The sequence below is a fragment of the Talpa europaea genome, assembly GCF_964194135.1.
Source record: "Talpa europaea genome assembly, chromosome: 11".
Taxonomy (NCBI): domain Eukaryota; kingdom Metazoa; phylum Chordata; class Mammalia; order Eulipotyphla; family Talpidae; genus Talpa; species Talpa europaea.
Genome location: NC_140078.1, coordinates 59,347,598 through 59,360,483, shown reverse-complemented (window position 1 = coordinate 59,360,483; position 12,886 = coordinate 59,347,598). Strand labels below are relative to the sequence as shown.

Below are 12,886 nucleotides of genomic sequence, written 5' to 3'. Positions count from 1 at the left end.
ACTTCTATGACATTAGGCAAGGTGCTTAGTCACTGAGGCCTCATTTTCTTCATTTGAAACATGAAGGAAAGACTATTTGTTCTCTCAGACAGAAGAGAATACAGATGTGAAATCATCTGAGGGGAATGAAAGGTAAAAACACACTGTAGAGTATCCTACAACTCAGAAACACGTTTTGCTTGTCTAGCAGCGAGTTTAAATACATTTCTCATTAAAAAAAAAAATCTACATTTTTAACTGCTTTGGAAAGACTGGAAGGTTTCATAGCATGGGGCACTGATCAACTTGGCAGCCTGGTGTGATGATCATTGCTTGAATAAGCATTGCTTTAGTCACATTGCTCAGGTTCAAATCCTTGCTTTGCCTCTTGAATGCTGGGGGGTTTTAGGCAAGTCCCTTATCTCCTCTGTGCCTCAATTTCTCCAACCTCAATGTGAGAATTTTAACAGCACTTCTCTCACAGAGGGTTTTGAGAACTTGGGATATTTATAAATTGCTTCAAATAATGTGAGGTACATGGGAAACACTATCTAAACATTAGCTGAATAAATACCCTGTGCGTGGTGACTATAAGCTGGGGCTGAGCAATTGCTGAACCTTTGGACAGTAACCATGTGCACAAGTTTATCCCAGTCTTCATCCAGACACATCTGACAACAGGATGCTTGGTGTGAAGGGTAGGCATGCATCTCCCTCCTCTGGTGCCCCGCCTATAAGCGAAGATACACTTAGCATGTCTGTCTTAGAGCAGAACTGCTCAAGCTACCCATGTTAGAGGACCAGTTTTCAATTTTCAACCCACTGAGAACTGATACAGGAGGACTATACGTAGCCCTCCTGAGCACGGTGATATACAGCACACGCCAAACACAACTCACCCGAGGGAGCTACAACACCCTGACTGGTCTGCACTCTGACCAATAAGATGAGCCCGCTGCACATGCAATGGTTGGTGCAGCGTTGTCATGTAAGCTTCCCTAAATGTAATAATTTCAGTATTTATCTTGCTGCAGACTGTGGGCTGATCCTCAGGCTACACTTTGCGCAGGGCCACCTTAGAGAACACCAACATCAGTCTCATGCATACAAACCAGTGGGACAATGTGACGGGAGAGAGCAAGGCACATGACTGTCTTTCTCCCCACTTCTGTCCTTCCAACCTGCCTGCCTTCTATTGCTCTATCCACATTCCTTATGTCTTTATTTACACATTCAAAGCAGCTGCCTTTTGAGAGGCTGAGATTCAGAGCAGCCTCAGATGAATACTTTGGTGGCCTGAATGGCACCTGTTTTTGTGAGAACTACCAGCAGCTCCCAGCTGCCCCTTCTGAATGGTGCCTTTGGCCAACAGGAATTGCCTCGCTCCATGCCCACATCTATACCTTGACCCACATCACTGCCCAGCAGCCTAAGCCAGTGCCTGTCCAAAATGGTGGTGTAAAATATCAGCCCTTCGTGGGAAGGGGGAACTCAATTCCTCAGTCAGACTCATTCTCTAGAGACACTTTGGAATCAGGCTGACACTAGACTCTAGGGGAGACATAGTTCTTCTCTTGGCTCATCCCCCGGCCTCTCTTTCCTTTTGCTCCCTTTCCTGGGAGTGTGCCCCCAGCACACCACAGACATTCCAATCCCTGTCCTGGGCTCTGTTTAGAGGGAATCCAATCAGAGACACGAGCCATCCAAAACACAGGCTCGCTTTGCTCAGCAGCCTGTTGCAAGAGGGCATACAGCAGGAATAACATGAAGATCGTAAAGACCAGAACTGGATCGACCAGAGGCGACCCCTTTTTTCCAGGGGTTTAGAACCTACCTGTTGTGTTTGAGAGGGCCAGCGACTCCATGGAGCCCCGAGGGGTCTGCTCTGTGGGCGTCATATCCTCAGTGTATTTCAGGGAACTGATTGGGTGACGGGTCCGACACTGCTGCGTGGACAGGCCCCCTTCCTCCTCCTCCTCATATTTGGGGACTTGGATGCTGCTGCGGGGTTCACTAAAGCTCTGACTGGACATGTCACTGTAGCTCTCCTGGGATCGCAGCCTTCCTGGGTAATAGTCTTCCCGGCATTCCTTGATGAAGCTGCCGCCATGCCCCTTCATGGCCAGTGAGGAGCTCCTTTTGGGGTTGCTGAAGTGCTTGGCCCACATGTCGGGCTGGGCCCCAGCCCCTTGGCCTCCGGGGCTGTAGGAAGTTCTGATGTTACACTGGCTGAGGAGCTGCAAAGGGCTCTGGGACTGGTTCTGCTCCATCTTGTTCCCATAATGGTAGGGTTCCTCCCGGCTCCTCCAGATGGGGTCCCGGTTGAGGCTGGGTGTCTGGCTGGACAGACTGAGCAGGTCCATTTGCATCGACAGGGGGTCCACGTCAGCTGACAGTCGGTTGGAGCTCAGCTGCAGCTGGCTGTGCTGGTTCAGCATGGGCTCCTCCGTCTTGCCCTTGTTCTTGCCAATTTTGGCGCTGCGCCGGGACTCCTTGGCCCTGGCATTCTGGAAGGCTGAGTCGGATGAGTCAGAGCCGTTGGGGTCCTCCCCGGCACTGCAGGCCCGTGAGCAGAATATCTGGCCCTGCTTCGGGAGGAATGGGCGCCCAAGGAGGGATTTTTTGCAGTGAGCACAGCAGAAACAAGCCTCAGTGGCATGCCAGTGTTGGCCATCATAAGTCATCTGACCTTGGTCAATCCCTGGGGAGAGAAGAGACAAGGAAGGCTGACGGAGTTGTTGGGAGCCCTGCAGTATGACAGGAAACATACAGCATCCTGATTTGGCTCAGGGTTCCAGATACAATGGGCTAAAATGTCAATAAACCAATAATCCCACCCCTACCTAGATGATAGTCATTTATTAATAGAGCCTCCTTGTACCAATCAGCTCCTTCTTAACTCATGTGTTCTGAGTACAGATAAACTACCTCAAAATAGCCTGTCCAGTGGCCTCCCTGGTAGCGCAAGGGGTTGAGACGCAACCCATGAAGCTGACTGCAGCCTCTGCAGCATGAGTTCAATCCTCGGCCAGGGAGCTACCCACATGGCACAGCAGACCTCTCCTGGCTCACCCGCTGCTCCCCTCAGCAGTGTATTTTGGCCAATCTGCCTGTTCTGTTCCCTGCTTTGTCTCTGCTGGAGCCTCTCACCACCCGCACCTCTGGCCTGTCCCCCTGTTCTTGTATGCATAAATAAATGAATCTTTAAAAAAAATTAGCCTGTCCATTAAGCCTTCTGCCTGGGATATATTTCCCCAGACAAACAACAACAATACTAACAAATGATAAAGCACTGTTTCAAATGCTTTGCATATATCAGCTCACTTAACCCCTCAAGTATATGAGTAGGCTTCTAATATTATTTCCACTTTTTTCAGAGTAAACAGAGGCACAGACGGTCAAATAATCTGTCTGACAAAATACAACCAAAAATCACAGATGAGCCATCTAGCACACCCCTCACTCTGACACCGATACTGTCTCCTTCATTCTTCTCCTCCAGTGCCACTCCTGGGGGTGTCTGCTGCCTACTCTGACAGCGGGCCTGCCTCCTGTCATTCCTCACCTTACCTGCTGCACCACCACATAGATGCATATCCTTATTAGTTCTCTCCCCTACCATGGCCTGGTGCATCAGAGGCTTGTCATATGTTGAATGGATGAATTTAATTCCATCACCAAGGTAAACCAGTCCAAGGGGTAACCATGGAATAGCTCAGTGGAGAAGACAAAAGTGGATTTCAATTCTTGGTAGGGAAACACCTACTGGTGCCAGGACCCAGCACTAGCCAGCCAAGAGCCTTATCTCCCAGTCCAGGGGCCAGGACATGGTGGGCACATGGCTGGGGGAGAGCAATCTGGGCGGGCTGCTAACACAGTGACACAGGGAGGCTGTCTTCTGACGGTAGTTGATAAACTGGCAGAATGGCAGCTAGGAGCTGCTGGGCCTCCCCCCATGAGGAGAGTCTGCGGAGAAGACAGAGCTGGCAAATACTGTGGGATGGAAGGGACCTTTGCAAGTCTCCTGATCTTACATGATAAAAGTCTTTCCAGAAAGGTTGTACTAATGTGAACCTTCACATTTAGCAGCTGAGAGTTCTGAGCCTGGAAATTCCAGAAATACCTTCCAGAGACTTGCCTAGAGAGGCAATAAGCCAGAAATTGGGGAGGAATCTTTACTCAGAAAAAGAGAAGGGCAAGAGGAAAAGGTGAATGTGGAGCAGCCTCTCGTAGCTCTTCTGGGGCTCACCACTACCTACCTTTATGTCCAGGCACCCAGGGAGAGTGGGAGAGAGGCCCAAGGTAAACTCTCCTCCCCAAACTAAGGCATCTCTGTTTATCTGGGAATCTGACTCTAGGGACTTACAAGGTATTTAGGGGATAGGAGCAGCCACAGGGCCATGAAGCTAGAGGGATTTTGTGAATGAACTCCCTTTCAGCATTCCAGAAGGAGTGAGTACTGACCAGGGTGGACTTAAGACTGCGGACCTACACTTCCTCCTCAGCCTCCTGGGAGGAAGCAGGACAGGCAGCTCAAGGAAGCCAAAGTCTATAGCAGTTAAGACTGAGGCTTCAGTCTTAATGTATGTTCATCTCCCCGCTCCATCTCATTCCAGCTCACTGCAAAGCGGCTAAGAACTCATCGGCCTCTGTTCACATCTCAGCTCTGATGCTGTCTGGATGTGAGACACTAGGCAAATGTCCTCACCTCTCTGTGCCTCAGTCTCCTTTGCAGTATAAAGGGATAAAAACAGTAATCAATTCATCGGGATGCTGCAGGGAATAACTGAGTTGGTATCCAGCCACTGTTCAGACCTCTGCCTGCTCCTTGTATTTTGATTAGTTCTTAATGCCTGTCTCCTCCTTTGCTCAGAGGGCCACTGCCTGACAGGAGGCTGGCTCTGTGTTCTCTCCCTGTTTGCCTCTCCTCTCCCTCCCCCTCTTCTCCAGCCAGCTGCCCAGGGTCTTGGCAGTGAGCTCCTACTCGGCACAGCATCCTGAGTGCTGCAGCGTTACCCAAGCTCTTAGACGCACACAGGCAGCCCTGTCCTCCACAGCCTCTCTTCCCTGCTTCTGCAAGGAGACATGCTCAAATGCCTCCACAGGGCCCTGGTTCTGGGGCTGGGGGCCTCACGGAAGGCTGGGTTGGGGTGGGAGAGCCGAGGGGAAGGCTCATTACAGAGCAGCCCAGCAGGCAGTGGAACGAGGTCTCTGATAAACATCACCAATGTCAGATGGTCCTCTGAACTGCTCCTGAACTCTAAACATCTGGAAAAGGGCTCTGCTGCGCCACATCTAAGCGTTCCTTTTTTATTCCCTCTCTAAGCCCCCTGAGCATTTCTCTGAGGGTGTATGTGTCTACTACTGCTTCAGCCTCGGTCTGTTTATAGGACTGTTTACTCTGCTGCACGCAGGCAAAAGGACCGTTGCCCTAGCAACAGCTGCCTGATGCAGGGTCCGCTCTGAGTGGCTATATAAATATGGAATATTTGTATAATATGGTCAGAGTAAAGTACCCAGAGATTGTGGTGTGCATGATATACAGAGCACACCCTTTCGCTGTGGCAGGAAAATGACATTCTACAGAAAAGTCGATTTAGGAAAAAAATCGGGTACGGCATTTTAACTACAGTAGTGATAATACTGCAGGCCACAGAGGCCCTTTTCTGGTAAAACACTGATGCCTTTTTAAAGATTTAAGAGGGACAGAGAAGGAAATGCCAATCAAAGCTTCAAATAGCCAGAAGAAGGGAAGAAAACAGAGGGGCCTTCTGAGGAGCATAGGCTGGAGTAACAGACACATTCCTGTCTTCTAGGCCACTGAGCAAAATTCCAAGTGATAGTTTCTGGAGAGGCTTCTCTGAGCCTCAATGGGGAGGGACAGAAGAAACAGAAATCCTAACTGGAAGGGGGTACCATCACTGTAGGTAGGTTTTCTGGACACTTACATTCAAGCAAACATCAACCTGCAGCCCCAGAATCCACAGTGAGGAATCCATAAGTTGTACCCTTTTCTCCTGAAACTGCCACGTCACCTCATCCTTCCTCACAGCCATCTGTCAAAACCAAGTTCCCCATTTCCTAGCTCTTAGTAGAAAAGGAAGTTTGTCTGTTTGACTGTTTTGATCTCGTGAGAAGTAAAAGCTGTAGGGTACTTGGTCGAGTCATCAGGCTTTGTGGGGGTGAGGAATTTAGGTGTTAGGGGAGAGGAGATCTGGACACCCCCCAGGTATCCATGAGGAAGGCTTTGGATAGTCCTGTAGCGACTCCCACTGGGAAAGGCCTCCTGGAACAGGACTGAGACTGGGAAGGGATAGCTCAATGACTAAGGACCACAGAGCCCACAGTAGGTGCCTTGTTCACAGAGCTAGATTTTCAGTCAGCACACAATGCTCTCAAACTACTAACTACTTGGTTATTTGAATACATCGCTTCTGATGAACCAGGGAGACAAAAACCACTTATTTTAGTTTCCGATAAAATCAGAGCAAAATGGGTTCCCAGACTGATTATCTCCACATCTCCCCACAATAGGTAAGAAGTTGGCAGCTTCTGAGCAGATTTCTTGGAATTGCATAAGCCACAGGAAGACCAGGCGGCTGGTCTCATAGACATTCATCCACTGCCAACTTTTTTCTTTTTTAAAGGGCGGCTCATTCTCAAGGTGCCAGATCAGGCAAGCTGAATGAAGAAGACACAGATGCAGTGTGATTTGGAATAATGTTGAAGGGTTGAACAAATTGGTTATTTGCAAAGGAAAATGATTTTCACCATCTCAGAGCAGCCACTTATTTTGGGGAGCTTGTCATGTATAGCTATTTCAATTTCTTTTGCTTTGGTTTTGGCTGGATCAGTTGTTACTGATATATATATTTTTAAGACATGTGACCAGAAACTATTTTCCTTGGTTATTGCTTCCTACCAAAAACACTGCTTTGGTTCTTCCTTCTGGAGGCCCTTGCGTCTCTCCAAGGACACCGTGGAAGACATCTGTTTACATTTTCTCCTCATATTTTCCTTCTGAGTACTTTCCCTCCTCCCCTGTGGAAAGTAACTCTATATTGCTTAGCTCCACCTTGCGGGGGTGTGGAGTGGGGCGGGTGGGGGGGGGGGCTACAACTCAAGCAGACCAATAGAACCACTCTATTTTCTTATTTCCAAGGTGGAACATGTGACTAAACCAGAGCCTATACAGTTCCTATCTGGAGGAGCTGACTTGGATCCTGGAAAAGAGTGATACCATTCCTTTTGAGAAGGTGGGTGCTAAAACTGTATTAACCATCAGGCACTAGGGTCATTTTGGCTGCCATGTGCAGAGAGCTTACTTCCAAGTGATGCCAACAGAGGGTAAGCTGAGATGAGGCACAGAGAAGAAATCAGAGTTTGTTTGAGCCCTTGATCTATCCCTACCTGAAACCAACATACACCTTGGTCTTTGTAGTGAGTCATGAAATTCCCCTTTTCATTTAAGTGAGAATGAGTTGGATTTCTATTCCTTGCAACCAAAGAGATTCTAATTACATTAGACACAAAGAGCTCCAATAACAGCAGGGCAGAGCTGAATGCCAAGCATTGCCTCACCTATGTGCTGGGCACAAGTGTCGCAATATTCTGCATACAATGACTCGAAGCAGTGGCAACAGTAGGGCCTTCCCTCCTTCATGATGTAGCGTTGGCCACCCAGCACCGTCTCACACTCGAAGCAGCAAAAATGTTTCATGTGCCAGTGCCGCCCCTCAGCTTCCGTGCATTCATCTGCAAAAATGATCTGGAGATAGGGAAGCAAAGTGGTCAGTGCTGTCAGACCCAGTCAAAAGAGTGTGTTTTAAAGGAAGAGATTTGTGGGGGTCCCAAACAAAATGGGTAGGAAAATACATCCCACCCACAAATTATTAGACAAAGATGTCTCTATATGTTTATTCTAGGTCTGCATTAGGTCCCACATTTGGATTTGCCTAAAACATAGTTAAATATGGTTTTTGGCCTGGTCAGTGATTAATTTAACCACCTTTACTATGAGAAAGACTGTTCTACCCTGAGGAAGGTAAGGCAGGCCCCCAAATTGACAGCTTGTTGGCATCTCGGATATACGTATCTGTTTCACTTGGTCTAGCCACGGTATTTTAAAGAGTGAGCAATGCCATATAAACACCTGGAATCCTAGTTTCTTTTGAAAATAAAATATCCGGGGCTCCCTGGTGGCACAAGGGGTTAAGCACTGCACTATGAAGCAATCCGTAGCCATTGCAGCACGAGTTTGATCCCTGGCTGGCCAGGGATCAACACACATGGTGCAGCAGACCTCTCCTGTCTCGCCCGCTGCTCCCCTCAGCTGTGTGCTTCAGTAGATCTGCCTGTTCTGTTCCCCACTCTGTCTCTGGTGAATCCTCTCACCCTCCACACCTCTGGCCTATACCCCAGTTCTTGTATGCATAAATAAATAAATCTTTACAAAAAAAAAGAAAATATCTGGCAATACTTGGTACACAATAAACTAGAGCTGAGAAGAGGGGTTGGTGCTTTCACATGAATGTTGGGTTCCCTAGTTGGTCATATATTTCATCACTCACTCTTGCCTTAAAATGAATCACCTTCATTTACGATACCTTCTGAGGCCTCAGAAGCCTTGTGTTATAAGCCCTAATACAGAGTTTTTTCAGTGTTAAAGCACAGATTTAAAAGTGTAGAGTGACCACAATTAAGGCAGTGTGGTACTGATATGAATATAGACAGATCAATAAACTAGAACTGTGAGTCCAGAAATAAACAGACATTTATGGCCAACTGATTATTGACAAGGGTGTAAATACTTTCAATAAAGAAAGAATAGTCTCTTCAATAAATAATGCTGGGACAACTGAATAACCTCATGCAAAAGAATAAATTTGAACTGCTACCTCACACCACATACAAAAATTTACTCAAATTAGCTAAAATTAGTAAAGAATTAACCCAAAGACCTCAAAAATTATAAAATGCTTTCAAGAAAATACAGGTATAAAATTTCATGAACTTAGATAATTATACAATGACTTAGATACGACACTAAAAGCATAAGCAACAATAACACAAAACAGATAAATTATATAACCTCAAAATTAAGGACTTTTATGCTTCAAAGGTCAATGTCAAAAATATATATATAGCCCCAGAATGGCAAAAATCACTTGCAAATCACATATCTGATAAGGACCAGAATATATAAATAACCTTTCCAGTTCCACAAAAAGAAAACTTATCCAGTTAGAAAGGGCAAAGTATTTGAACAGGTATTTCTCCAAAAGAGAAACTATACAAATAACCATTAAACTTATGAGAGAATTTTCCATATTATTAGCCATAAGGGAAATACAAATTTTATGTGATAAGCAAAATTTCCAAAGAATTTAAATCATCATATTCTATTTGCAATGAAATAACATAAGGTCATATAGAGAGGATTAATTTCCAGTTGTGGAAACTGAGGCATGGAAGCAAAGTAGCTGGACCTAATCCATCATAGAACTGGACCTAAACTTGTTTCCTAACTACCTGCCTGGATGATCTCTCTGGAACAAGGCTACCATCATTAGAATCCAAATTTGTTAAGGCTGGTCAACTTCCGCATAGAAGAGTGAATCTTACAGGCAGTCTGTAAGGAAGATAGACTCATAAAATAATGAACCCTGGCTGAAAAGGGGGATTGTTGTTTTTAGTGTCCCATATTACTGCTTTCATGGTCAGATAGAACCAAAAACCTACTCTATACAGGAGGAACCTCTTGCCCAAGAACATTTCCCAAATTAGTGCCATAAAAGTGCTCAAAGTTAAACGTCTCCAGGTGCCTCTCATCTTTTAGAACCACCAGATTTTATATTCTTTTGGCTTAGAGATCATATCTGGGAGTGCTTTCAGTGGGAGAAAACACCAGTCATGGGTCTTGCATTCTATTTCTGGGGTAGTGAATTCAAATTTCAGAGCGTGGGGCAGAGGTACCCAAAGGGAGCAGCTGTTTGCCTCCTGAGTCCTCATTAGAACTTTTGTAAATGGTAGGAATATCAAATTATGTTAGCTATTTTCTTCTCTTCTCAAACCAATCTATCCCATCAACTCCTGAGAAATGGAACTATTGTAAGATATAAGGAAGAAACACAGGGGTCTCCCCTGGTGGCGCAGCGGTTGAGAGCTGGGCTGCGAGGCTGCCCGCAGCCTCTGTAGCGCCGATTCGTTCCCTGGCCAATGGTGAGGGTCCCACAAAAAAAAAAAAAAGGAAGGAACACAGTACTACAGATGATTATTTCCTGGGGTTGGGGCAGAAGTCCAAAGGTGCACTAGGCCTTTTCTTTTTAAAGAGTTCTGGACTGACCCACGCCAGGGGCATCCTGCATGGGCATCTCCTCAGCTGCAGAGACCGCCATGCTGTGATGGGGGTCACATCCTGGTCATTCTAGCAATCAAGGAAGAGTAGGGCTTCTCTTCAAAGGGTTAACATATGAAGAGTTTGCACTGGCTTTCCACATGACAAACTGCTGGCACAATTGAGGGGTGATGGAGGGTGGCCCGCCCCCCAGAGTGTGTTCTGACCTCATCGCAGGCAGCACAGCGTGGCTTCAGGCACTCGGCGTGGTGCCTGCCACAGTATATCTTCCCGTCTTGGTAAAAGTAGATCAGATCCACCAGGAGCTCGTTGCAGACGGTGCATATGAAGCAAGGTGGGTGCCAGCAAACGCCGTGGCCGGCGCGAGACGCGAACACAGCGATGTCTCCGCCATTAATCTGCCCTCCACACTGCGAGGCAAGCGGAAAGGTCAGTGGGGGGACACCAGCCCCTGTCTCTCAGAGCCACACCTGAGTGACAAACAACAGCCACCGCCAGCAGCACTCATTTTCAAGCTATTCACTGTGGGGCTGGCAGGTTTGCCTTCCCTCCCCCACCGCCCTTTCTTTTAGGGCCTACACACAAGATGAAGATAGAGTAACTGAGAAAATAAGGACTCACAGAGGTGGGAAAGAAAGGAAAACTTGGTTAGTGTATAACATACAGGAACTCTGCAGGCAGGAGGCCAACTTACAGAGCGAAAGTCTCCTTCTCTTTCAGATACTCTAAACTCCATCCCAAGGCACAGCCAAGTTTGCCCCCAGGAGGAAAGGTTGTGCAGTGGGGGTGGGAGAGGAGCCTTGGAGGGGGCTGGGAGGAGGGGAGAGGACTGCCCAGTAGAGGGAGGGGATACATAACAATGCACCCACTTTTAACTATTTTTAGCCATGCCTTTCCCACATTTGGCCTGCATCCCCTAAGTGCTTTTAAGTCTTGACTGAAAAGGCACCACTTTTAAGGTCAGCCTATGGGAAGTGCTTCTTCCCTGTCTGCTTGCTCATTTTCTAAGGCTCTCTACTTTATCCAGAAAGGAACAAGGCAGAATCCCTGATCGTTCATGCTTCTGCTGGTTGAGCTAAAACAAATATGGACAGAGGGTGTCTGAGGGAAGAGTAAAATGGGAAGCAGTGAGTCCAGGGGGAAGGAACTGTGCAGGCTATGGCACTGGCACAAGGCTCACAGCCTCAGTTCAACAGTGACTGGGCTGTGGGGAGCAAGTCTAAAGAGTAGAGAAACGACCTCCTACCCTTTCCACACCATATATGGACACCAGCTGGAGTGGAACACTTCAGAGAAAAGTCTCATGGACCTGTTTCTGGGACCTCATTCAAATGAGTGACAGAGAAAAGAAGGACAATATGGAACAGAGCTTACTACCCCAGTCTTACAACAGATGTAGAACTGGGTGGGGTATGCATAATATTGAAAGATAAACTGAGGCACAATAATGTTTTTGAGTTTAAATGAGCAAACACTGATTTGAATTGGGGAGCATCAAAGCAAAAGCGGTTACGAGCATTCCACTGACAGGGGCTAGAAGAGGGGTTCTTACAGGGAAGCAAAGTAAGGAAATTTGATTGATTACAGTTTAAATGGCTGCCACATGTGGGAAAGCCTAATTGGCCATTTGTGATTGGTTAAGTTTCTTTTTCTCTGATTCTAGTACGCTGATTCTGGCTTAAGAGTTACGTAGGAAACCAAGGCATCAGTGTCACCTCAAGGTCATGACCTCCTTGTTTAATTATTTTAATACACAATCTCATTTAATTTTCACCAGAATTTTGTGACACAGACATTTGTTACCCCATTTTGCAGATGATGCAAATAAAGAAAAGCCACATGGTCAGGGTCATTTGGCCGAAACACGAGTCAAATTGATGTCTTCCTGCCTGCATGTCGTTGTCACTATGAAATATTTGACCTTCCTTTGGCCTTGGATGAGCCCAGCCAAGCTGGTTAGAAGAGACTGAAGAGTGGCAGAGCTCCTGCAGTAACTACTCTGAATCACACGTCTCAATCAGTGACGCTTTCCATCTCAAGAGAGGGTATCAAGGATCAAGACCCTACTGTTAAATCCCCAGTGCTTTGGCTCTCCTAATTAAGTAGTGTCTCCACTCCACCCACCTGAACCTTCTTATCTGATCCCTCTGAAATCTCAAAAAGGGCCACCCAGTGGCATTCAGTCTCCTCAGCAAATAGCTTTCTCTTTACTGATTCAACACACTTGTCTTCAATACCTGGAACTTAAGGCATGAGATGGGGCTGTTGAAAGAACATTAGGGCTAAGAGAAGGGTAGGGTCAGTACTGGGAGGCTTCTGGCAGCTGAGTGTAGGATGAGAGAGCCCAGGCAGGCTCGAGTTGCACTCTGCTTTCTTTAAACCCTCCTCTACTATGCGCTGAGCATTCAACAGAAGTGTGAGAAAAACAAATCCAGACTCTAACTCAGTGAAATCCTAGGGAGAATGCAGGGGAACTTCGTTGAGGAACCCTCAAACCCAAGAACCACCCCTTTTGATAGCACTGGTCCTGAGATGATCCTGGGAAAGAGG

At 46.9% G+C, this 12,886-nt stretch overlaps 1 protein-coding gene across 2 annotated transcripts in view; it reads right to left on the bottom strand.

The window, feature by feature from the left end:
• The window catches only part of PRICKLE2 (prickle planar cell polarity protein 2), a gene marked incomplete at both ends in the record, with an annotated part of 337,562 nt that overhangs the window by 34,284 nt on the left and 290,392 nt on the right, over positions 1–12,886 (bottom strand). For both annotated transcript variants that reach the window (XM_084247477.1, XM_084247478.1), the window contains 3 exons: positions 1,814–2,680; positions 7,561–7,747; positions 10,543–10,746. In XM_084247477.1, coding sequence (XP_084103603.1) covers positions 1,814–2,680; positions 7,561–7,747; positions 10,543–10,746 — 1,258 coding nt within the window. The remainder of the gene's footprint in view (positions 1–1,813; positions 2,681–7,560; positions 7,748–10,542; positions 10,747–12,886) is intronic.